The 10574-nt window shown below is 36.8% G+C and overlaps 2 protein-coding genes across 4 annotated transcripts; both read right to left on the reverse strand.

Annotated features, from left to right (window-relative positions):
* Window positions 1–935: 935 nt before the first annotated feature.
* LOC137719411 (high mobility group B protein 7) lies at window positions 936–3525 on the reverse strand. 3 transcript variants are annotated; one of them, XM_068458452.2, is made up of 7 exons: window positions 3366–3525; window positions 3109–3264; window positions 2349–2436; window positions 2166–2252; window positions 1844–1900; window positions 1643–1728; window positions 936–1491 (listed from the first exon to the last, which is right to left on the reverse strand). In XM_068458452.2, the coding sequence occupies exons 1-7, from the start codon at window positions 3437–3439 to the stop codon at window positions 1464–1466; spliced, it is 576 nt and encodes a 191-aa protein (XP_068314553.1). In that variant the 5' UTR covers window positions 3440–3525; the 3' UTR covers window positions 936–1463. The 3 variants fall into 3 exon arrangements, with proteins under 3 accessions (XP_068314553.1, XP_068314552.1, XP_088549833.1); XM_068458451.2 differs by having other exon boundaries at window positions 1620–1728; XM_088693707.1 differs by lacking the exon at window positions 936–1491 and having other exon boundaries at window positions 1493–1728.
* A 3700-nt stretch (window positions 3526–7225) lies between these two features.
* On the reverse strand, window positions 7226–9828 carry LOC137719502 (WEB family protein At2g40480-like). The gene is made up of 2 exons (XM_068458552.2): window positions 9426–9828; window positions 7226–8936 (listed from the first exon to the last, which is right to left on the reverse strand). Exons 1-2 carry the CDS (start codon window positions 9678–9680, stop codon window positions 7422–7424), a joined length of 1770 nt encoding a protein of 589 aa, XP_068314653.1. The 5' UTR covers window positions 9681–9828; the 3' UTR covers window positions 7226–7421.
* Window positions 9829–10574: the final 746 nt, after the last annotated feature.

Genomic DNA, 10574 nt, shown 5'->3' on the forward strand with positions numbered 1-10574 from the left:
GCGTAAATGTAAACAACAATCAACGGTTAAATTTTAATCTATGATTTATATGATTATAGTGGCGAATTTCAAAGTTAAGCTCTTCACGAAAGTTGTAAAGGTTGTTATTACGAGCGTTTATATATTTTTTCTATATTTTTTATACTTCTACATTAATTAAAAAACTATTAAAGACTTCAAACAAAATAAATAAATAAATAAATAAAAGTCACTAACAAAGCCAGCCCACTGACTTTGAGAGCCCAGGGCCCAGGCTGCCAGCCCACTGCCCAAATGCAAATGCCCAGCAGCCCTAAATAATAAATCTAATCCATTTCTCTAGTGACCCAAATCCTCATAAATAATGTTTTTTATTTGAGGGAAAAATTAATAAAGTTAATAATAATTATTAGTTTGGGCGTGCAACATTTTTTTCACGCAAAAAAGTATTATATTTTTTTATTTAATTATTTATTAGTTTAAAATATATTTTTCTTAACAGGTAATAGGTCGGGTCATATTACCCGTTAATATTATCAGGTCAATTTCGGGTCGGGTCATTTTAGCCGTTTATTTTAACGGGTGTTACACGACACGACCCGTTAAGATATCGGGTATGACACGAAAACGACACGAACACGGGCAACACGACACGAATGCCACTGCTTACGAAACTTCATTTTGTAGATTAGAGTAGTTTAATATAGTTTAAAAAATGAATTAAAATGGAATGGAAGTAGGTTGAATCTTGGTAAAGCATGCCTCTAACCCCCTTTCATCTAAAAAGATTCTAAACTAATCCAACCCTTGAAGTGAAGTTTGTTCTTGCACCAAAGAAAATAAATTACCTATACCATATCAGTCTCTATTTCTCTCGCCTTCTCTCGACGCAAAAAAAAGAAAAGAAAAGAAAATACAACATATTACATGGATTATATAGCAAATGAAGGCATAAATACGATAATGTAGACATTCTTTAAACCATAATATAAACACAAAATGTCTAGATCTCAAGTATTTCACATCAAAAAGTAAAACTTTTTCAACTCTACATTGGAAAATAACTACCCCTTTGGTACTATACAATAGCCAAATGACTTGTTCTTGAAGAAACAGGTAACGGGAAAATTAATCTAAAAAATGATCGAATGCTTCCATTACCCCCAAAAATGATCAGTTAAAAAAAAAGCAATTTCTTAGCTTTAGAGTCCTCAAAAACCGGCCCTAAGTTTGCTGTCCTCGCCAGTCGCCACTAAAGATATCAAATCAATTTATTGGGTTGTTAACAGATACCCATTAAGACCCATTTAATTTTCTTTCACCTTACACCATCATCACCACTATTCATCTCACCCTTATATTAGAGCGATATCAAATTAAACAAATCTTAACATATACCCATTAACAACACAATGGTTTAATTTTCCACCTCTACTGGCGACAACAGACCCGCGGGCTCAAAAACCATGCACCATTTTCCTGTTTCATGAGGTGCACTCATGCACTATAGGCCTGTTTCAAGAGGCAAATAAAGATAAAAAAAAAAAATTAGCAGGGCAATACAGACTACAAAAAAGAGAACAATAAAATTGGTACGTGATTTTCGCACTCAATTTCTCCAATTCCAAACATAAACACACATTTTGGAGACAGAGAGAGAGACCCATGGTAGGTGTGCCAAGACCCGGTTGTAGCAGAGTGATCCCAAAATACATCAGAGCCGTCAGAATTCTCGTAGTCTTCATAAAACTGTGTCCCATCCATAAACAATCAGAACTAGATAGATGGTGATTAAAGTTTAACCCAACCAACCAGTACCGAGTAAACCACAATTTTATTCTGAGCCTTGAAGAAGCAAACATACCTCACCAGCCTTCCCATTGTTCCCCGCGGCCGCGGCTGAATCTGCCTCATCATCCACCTGCAAGATGAAACTACTCATTCAGTGAAGGTAGGTCTGCAAACCCAAAACTTTCACACGTCTAGGAGTGATAAAACGGGAATGTCATTGCGGCAATATCTCAAACCAATCACGCATTGTCATTGGTTTCATTTCCTCGCATAGCATTGTGTGAACCAATCACGCACTGCCATTGGTTTCGATTTCCACACAAACAGTTGGAAACTTCATATCAATGAATTCAAAACACAAAACCAGGCATATACGTATTTATCATTGGATTTACCTCGAGTTTATCATTTTCTTCTGCAAGCAAAGCTTTCTGGTAAGCCTTGTCGATCTTTTCAGCTTCTGCAACATACGGTTGCCTCTCCTAACAAAACAAGTTCCAAATGTACATGGTAAAACACATGAAATCCATAGTATAACAACTGGGCAAGGCTCGTAAGATTAAAGATCCGATCTTTACCTTCTCGGACATGTTCTTCCATGCCTCAAACCCTTCTCTATTAATGTCAACCCAATTTCCAGCGTTGCTCGTCTTGGTATATTCTTTCCTTACAAACCCACAAAATTAGGATTTAGAAAGTACTTATGTCCATAAGCACTGTTACTGGATGCACTTATTTAATAAAAGTACATCAACAATTTTAATAAAAGTTCAAGTGGTGTCTCGAGGAAGCAATTTATCAACAATTTTAATAAAAGTTCCAAGTGGTGTCTATATAAGCAATTGAAATTGCTTCCTAAAACAGCACTTGCTAGGTGATTTTCTATTAAAGAAGCTCCCCAAGGTCCTGGAATTGCTTTTAAAAGGGCTAAAGTCCTATATAACAATAAAAAATGCTTATGGCAACGTTTGGCGGAAAATTTAAAAGTGCTACTAGACCATAAGCAATTCCTGAAAAAACATCCAACTTTCAGAAAGCACGAAGCACTCTCAAGTGCTTTGTCAAGAAGCACTCTCAAGTGCTTTGTCAAGAAGCACTCGTAATATTTTGACACCAATTTCTACATGCAATTACTTCTAGCAAAAGACCGTAAACAAAAACAATCCCATACCTTTAACTTTGCTTTAAAGCATTGCCATAAGTACTTTTAGTTGTCTAAAACCACTTTTAATTATAGTAAAAACACTTTCGAACAACCCCTAATCAACCGAGACAAAGAATAAATAACAGAATCAAGAAATTAAACAACTTCATAAACATATGAAAATAAAAGCTCACATGAAGAAATGAAAAGGGGCAATGACTACGAGCTGGTCCCAAATGCTCTGTTTCTTAACATCCACGCCTACGCCTTTAAACCTCTTCACCTTCTCGTTGAATTCACAGTCGTGCATCCCAGCCAAAGCTATGGGCACTGAAGCTCCACAGGAATTGCTACAAACAAAATTATCAAAATCCCAAAATATTATCCAAATTAAATTATGAAAAAGTCAAAATTTAATTAAACGCAAAAAAAATTGCATTTTATGGCACACCACTTTTGAAAGGCACTTCCGTCGGGAGCTCGAGGGATTGGACGAACCCTCTTCCGGGTCCTCGGATTCACCATTGAAGGACCGCTCTTCAACTCTGCAACTTTTTAACGTTAAATTTGCAGCTAATTTATAGGACTCGCGTAAATTAGTGGAAGACCAAAGGACGGGTGCAACTAGCCAAGATGCGCCGGTTGTTAAGTGCGCACATGATTATGCATTTTGCGGGCCAATCCACTTAATTTTAACCCACTATGCCGACGTGGTCTGGTTCCTGGGGCGCACGGTAGTGTAGTTCTATGTGGATTGCTAACTTGCGCGCGGATTTTTGGCGGGCGGGGTTGCTGTAAAATTTAAAAGGGGAAATGACTTTCCCGCGGTAACATTATAATGCGCGCAAAAGTGGAAATGACAGCATGGCGCACAATGATTTTTAATGACAGGTGACAATCCAAAGCACAATGCCCTTCATAATTTAAAGGTGGGTAGTTTCCATAAAAAAAAAAAATAAAAAATTTAAAGAAGGGTAAATTACACAAAATTACTTCAATTATGAGTCGAACCATAATCTCATATTTTATATTTTAAAAGTTACAATGTCATACCTTATATTATAAAAAAAATTTAATGTCAGACTTCAGTTAGTTTTTTTGTCAATTTTTATGTTAAATGCTAACGTGACTTGAAGCTGACCAGTTGGATTAAAAAAATAATTGAAATTTAAAATTTAAAAACAAAATCATTTTAATATTTTTGTAAAAGAATGTGGGACCCACATCCTATTTTCCCTTCTGCCCGTCCCTTCCCTCCACCACCCAAATCAACATGAACGTGACTTACAAACTTAAACCCAGATCAACAGTTATAATCTTCCTCAACCCACCACCCAAAAAATTCAGAAAAACAAAAGAAACTAACATTTTACAACAAACTCCACTTGACCCACCACGTGAAAACCATTAAAATCTAGAAAATCTTCAAATAACGAATCAAAGAATATAAATTTAAATTTACAACTCAATCATATTAGAGTTCATCTTAGATTCAAAATTACTTCTTTTCGTGATGTTGTCGAAGTATATCGAGAGCTCGACGAAGAGCAGGATTTCGAGATCTGGTAGGGTCGGCTGGCAATGGTGGTTTTCTCGTTAACGGTGCATGTGGAGGTGGTGACTGAAACTCAGTTATTTCCTCTCTTCTGATTCGAATTTCGGGTTCTTCTGCCTTCACATTTGTTCGAACACCTTTATGGTGAAAAGGTGGGGGATGGACGGAAAGGGGATGGACGGTGAGGATGGATGTTCAAACCCATTCCCGTCGTCAAATCTCAAAAATTCCACGGTTCGATCTGCAATGAACGGCGGCAAACAGAAATCTGGGTGGGTCTTGTTCGTGTCACCGAGAACAGTGGAACGGTGGTGGTGGCAACAGTGCTTGTCGCTAGAGTTCGCCTTAAAGTCACCTAGGAAACGAGTCGGGGCAGACGGAAGGGAAAAGAAGAAAGGTTGGGGGAGACGGGAAGGGTAAAGGTGATGGGTTAGTAGGGTCCACAATTTTTTATAAAAATATTAAATTATTTATTTTTTTAAATATTTATTTAATTTGTTAATCCAATTGAACTAGGCAGCAGGGTTTGCTTCAAGCCACCTCAGCATTTAACAGAAAAATTGACAAAAAAAACTAACAGAGGTCTAACATTGAAACTAATTTGTAAGATGATGTATTAAATTATAACTTTTAAAACATGAGATACGAGATTATGGTTCGACTCATAATTGAGGTAGTTTTGTGTAATTTACCCTTTAAAGAATTTGAAACTTCTATGAATTTGTTATTGGCGTTTTGAAAATTTTGGACTTGGATCATGTTCAAAGTGACAATAGCAACTCGTTTTTTTCACTTGCAAAATTGATGTACAACAAATGGCCGAATGGATTGAAGACAAATTGGACTAAAGGAAAACAAAAGGACGCAACAGAAGTTCATTGATTTGGCGTCTGTACTTCGTTTATGACCCATGATACCTTTTCGAAAAAAGTGTAGTCCCGGTTCAAACACACAACTATGTTGTGATGTATGATAAATTTTAGCTATCTGAAATCGTTTCGGCTTCCAAAACAGTATTTAAAGTTTGTAATGAAAAATCAGACTTTTCGTTTTATGTCTGATTCGTTTTTAATTCCCTAACACTATGTTTGGATGAAGAAATTTAAAATTACTAAGGAATTTTAAAATGACAGAAATTGAAATGACAAAATTTTATTTTCTAGAATTTGTGAATTTTCTTGTTTGGTTAACCTCATTATGTTTGGATGAAGAAATTTAAGATTACTAAGGAATTTTAAAATGACGAAAATTGAAATGACGGGATTTTATTTTATAGAATTTGTGAATTTTCTTGTTTGGTTAACCTAAAAGAACAATGGAATTGAATACAGAATTTGTTATTTTTAAATTCTCGATCATAGAAATTGGAAAATGACACCTATTTACATAGAATTTAAACTTGGGAATCGGAGGTCTCAAATTCCAAGTTTTTTTTTTTTCCACGCGGAAATTCTAAATTTCCATGTTTATGAATTAAAACAAGAGAATTAGTGCATGTTAATTTATAAATTCTGACTTTTATCCAAATTTCAAGTTTATTTTCAACATCCTAATGTAAGACTTCATGGCTTCCCCAGGGTGATTAAGCTTATTTAAGCCATTTGACTTCCAATATAATATCAATATGGTACAACATAATGTATCAGTTCGGAATTAATAAAACAATCTTTGAGTTTTATTTAAACTATGGTGGATTCCAAAAAGCTTGGTTCTCCGAGGATTTACGTTCGCATCCCTAGACACTCGTGTTGCGTCACAAATAAGAAACTTGTCAAGAATGTGTCATCATATTTTATCCTTATATAGTGGATGTGTCGTCCTTGATTATTAATGACATGTACAATAAGGATGAAACTCCATTGGTCAAAATTGGGAGAGGATCCTCTTTGGAGCCGGTTCCACCTGATCCTCCTCTTCCTCTTCTTTCTCTGCACTTTTTCGGTCCCCGGAGTCGGCGTCATGGGCTCTCCGAAACTAGTTATCGGCAATATCGTAGTAGTCATCGTCGACTGTGTGGTTTTGAAGTTTTCCGATAACTAGCTCAGAGAGGCTACGATGTCAACTCCGAGGGCTGAAAACCTGCAGAGAAAGAAGAGGAAGGAGGAGGATCTAGAGGCTTCAGAGAGGATCCTCTTCCATCAAAATTACTCTTGGCATTTTTCCTTACTAAAACTAGGTACAATATGAAAAATGATTATTCAAATTCTTAACTTCTGTCACGTTTACTAACCACCTAAAATATCAACATGTAAGTCTCACCTTAAAATTAGTAATCAAATACTAAAAATTGAGAAGTAGAATAACCTAGGACGACTAGTTGATATGATTCGCGTACATTGCTTTCTTTGTTCATAAGCTTTCTGATTTACTTCCTCAATCCTAGTAAGTAAACATGCCATTTATATAAATCCAAGCATAGCTAACTACTGATGAATTTATAGCAATAGTCCATGTGAATTTAAGTATGGAAAAGGATCCTCTTCAAATCCCTTTTACATAATCCTCCTCATTAAACAATTCGGGCCATTGAAATTTGATTAAACGGCTAATAACACGGGCCCACTTTAAAAGTTATAATAACTTTAGCGTTGGATCAAATTTCAAAGATCCGAATTGTTTGATGAGGAGGATTAGGTGGAAGGAATCTAGAGATGATCCATTTCCTTTAAGTATGACCTAAAAGCGCAACCCCAAGGCAAAAGATTCCTGCTTCACAAGGGTCGGAGGAAATGTCTATATAATTACACGTACAAATATTTTAGTAAAAAACTACACTCCAATGCATTAAACAAAGTAAAACAAATATCCAGCCTCACTGCATAATACAGATTAGTAGATCACCTATACAGACTGCCAAACAATAAAACAACACCTCCAAGACACTGACATAAGCAAAACCATAACTCAAAGAACAAAAGAACTGAACAGAAACTGTTAATCAATCTAATGTTGTCACACCGCATTCGAAGTTTGCATCTTTTTCTTATTCGGCTTCGACAAGGGAAGGGAAATCTGGATGAACCCGAATTTCTTCCTATGTGCTAAAACCGGCTTCTGATCATTTCCATCCTTCTCGACTTCCGAAGGGAATGTTACATCCTTCCTTAGAGCATGAAGCATTTCACTCAAAGCTACTCTGTGCGTTTCAGTCCGGCTGCGTTCCATTTCTTTTGATGCCACAACATCTTCGGGGAGAACTTGCTTCCTGCTAAGTACATCTCGCATTGAACATGTTGACCTTAAAACTGGCTTCGGACCATCATTTAGTAGGGCTGACTTGTTCATCCCGTTCATCGGAGAGTTCAGGCTATAATCTGGCGATTGGAAGTTGTTTAGGTTGCGAATGTTATAACCTGATGCTTGTCCCTTCAGATCGTGCTCGGTTCCCCAACTCTGAAGAGCCTCTTCAGCAGCGAGTTGTTTTCGATTCGCAAGTTCTACTTTGTTCAGAGCCTCCTCCAAGAATTGCTTACTGTGTTTAACCTCTTCTGTTGCATCTTTCAGCTTCCTCAATATAGCCAGTTTAGAAGTATGAGCTTCATCGATTTGGCGCATGGCATCCACTAGCTTCTTCTTGAACAAGCCCTTAGCTTCTTGAGCTTTCGAGTTTAGAGGAGATTTCATCTGAGAACTAAAACTCATTTTCTCGGGCTCTGGAAGGACGTATCCTGACAAGCTCCCACCACTTGTAAAAGCCCTGATTTCAGCAAGAGCAACGGCCTCGGCTGCCCTTGCCGCTTCTTCCATCTTTTTAGCTGCAATCCACCTCATTTCAGCAGTCTTCATAATGTTCGTGGCATGCTCATTCCTAGACATTGCCCCGGATGCTTCAAAGTTCACAGTTTCCGGTATATTCCTAAACTGCATATGCTCCCTTGAAACAAATGCTGAATTGTCAAAGCCGCTCTTAGTATCTGTTTCTGAATCATCACCTATTTGTTCCTTCACTTTTATGTTCTTCATCTCCTCCTCCAGCGACGACACCCCTGCAAACTGCGAAGTCAGCCTCTCCTGGGTCTTTTCAAGTAACACTTTCTCGTTTCGCATCTTCTTATTTAAACATTCGACAGAAGACTGAATCACCCCAAGATCGCTGATTGTTTTACCGAGGTTCAATTTTGCTTGCTTCAACTCCATCAAGATCAGATCAGGAGCATTCGGGTAGGGACTCGAATTTCCCATCATGTGTTCATGGTTATTTCCCGGAGTCCTATAACTTTCCTTGTCCATTTCTTTGATGGCAGGGGATGATGAAATGTGTTCTTCAAAATGGAAATCCGGGGGCAAGACTGTCAAGCATTTCAACGCCTCTTTCTGCAGCTGGCGCTTTAGCTCTTCCACGATCCTTTTCGTTGTTGACAGTTCCTCCAGGACATCAAGTGTCTCCAGTTCTTTCACAATCAGATTCTTCTCCAGCTCTGCTGCCTGCTCCTCCACTTTCTTTAGGTCAAACTCTTCAACTCCATTCTGCTTATCACAATGTTATATCAAATCTGAATCAAAACAAACTAAACATCCGAAAGACTTTTGAACAACTGAATAATTCAAGAAGCAAGCATGATTTAGAAGTGGAAATACCACAATTCAGTAGGAAATGAAGAAATGCGTATATAGATCTCATTAGTTATTTTCTGGATAGGACGTTTGGTCAAAGACGTTCATTCTTTATTAACATTAAATGATGAACTATTAGTAGTGTCGCAATAGTTTCGGTAAACTACATGTTACTATAAAAAAACATCGACATACATTGTTTACATTATTATACAATATCGAGATTATCAATACAAAATATGCTTTAGTAAGACTGTCGTCTTGCACCGAGAATTTCTACATCTCATAGCACAAAATCTTTGAACTTGTTTTATTTTTTTAACATATGTTACACAAATATGTCAAGCTAAAATTCCAATGTAACCAAAATTTAAATAGAAGAAAACAAGAAGCTAGACTTACATAGTTTTCTCCGAGCTTGTAGAATGGTATCCAAGACCCCTTCCCGCCAAAACGGGTGACAGCCTCCTCGACCGACCCGAAAGGCGGGGACGTATCAATCTCCGCTCTTAAACTCACCCTCCTTATCCCCGGCGGACACGGGGATCCGGGAGCTCCATGTCCATGACCCGAACCATTGCTAAAACGGAACTCCGTCCTGGTTTCGGACCTCATTTCTTTTATGGCGGGTGTACTCGGAACCGCTTCTGCGGCCATTGCAGAAAGCTCCGAAATTGTTGAGGCGCAGTTCTCCGCAGCAAGACGAAGGCTTTAAAGAGGAGATTTGGGACAAGCCCATGATGGAAAGAAAAAAAAAAAAAAAAACATTCATTTTTGCTGGTGGGGGTGGGGGACCGAGTCGCGACTCTGATCGGTGAAGCCGGCTCCACTCAGCGAGTAAAGATTTGCAGTGGAAACGGGAAAGGGAGGGTCTTTTTGGTTTTCAGTGTGAGTGGGGTTTAAGTGATGGGGGTGATTATTAACGGCGTGGCGAACGAGAGATTAGTTGGAGGGAAAATCATTGATTGTTTTTGGACAAATGTTATTTCTAACAAGTTTTAAGTTTGACTTTCTGTGAGAATCAAATTTAATATTAAATTATTATTTATGAAGTAGATTATGTGCATGATTCAATATAAATTCATCACTTCTAATCGTAAATTAATGGTTATTTATAAAGTATATGAATCGTGTTTATAAATTAATGGTTGAAATTATGGCAAAGTTTTTTTTTTTTTTTTTTTTTTGTCAAATGAAGTTAATTTTTTTTTAGGGTAATGACAATGTTAATTAAAGAAGCGTTTTATTTCGATTAAAAAAATAATTTAAAGAGGCCTTTTAATTTAGACCCCATCAATATAATGAAATATGTAAAAAAAACCCACGTATTTTATTTTGTCCATTAAAAAGAGATGTCAAATTTTAAATTAAATTGAAGGCTTATGTGGTAATTTAATTTTTAAAAATTTTTCTCATTCAGATATGACAAATTTAAACTATTATTTATTACGTTATTTACTTTTCATAGTTGCAATAATTATTTCTAAAACAACAATAATAATAAAAATAAGGAAAAACATTTATTAATCACTAAAAATAAATTTAAAGTTA

This window comes from Pyrus communis, chromosome 1 (assembly GCF_041283825.1).
Source record: "Pyrus communis isolate YQ-2024b chromosome 1, ASM4128382v1, whole genome shotgun sequence".
Taxonomy (NCBI): Eukaryota; Viridiplantae; Streptophyta; class Magnoliopsida; order Rosales; family Rosaceae; genus Pyrus; species Pyrus communis.

Excerpts from the sequence above, each read along its gene's own strand:
- LOC137719411 (XM_088693707.1), bottom strand. The coding sequence starts at position 3,439 with ATGGTGAATCCGAGGACCCGGAAGAGGGTTCGTCCAATCCCTCGAGCT. Across the intron at positions 2,437-3,108 it reads GCCCCTTTTCATTTCTTCAT|GAAAGAATATACCAAGACGA; the intron begins GTGAGCTTTTAT and ends TGGGTTTGTAAG. Across the intron at positions 2,253-2,348 it reads GGAAGAACATGTCCGAGAAG|GAGAGGCAACCGTATGTTGC; the intron begins GTAAAGATCGGA and ends TTGTTTTGTTAG.
- LOC137719502 (XM_068458552.2), bottom strand. The coding sequence starts at position 9,680 with ATGGCCGCAGAAGCGGTTCCGAGTACACCCGCCATAAAAGAAATGAGG. Across the intron at positions 8,937-9,425 it reads ACAAGCTCGGAGAAAACTAT|AATGGAGTTGAAGAGTTTGA; the intron begins GTAAGTCTAGCT and ends TGTGATAAGCAG.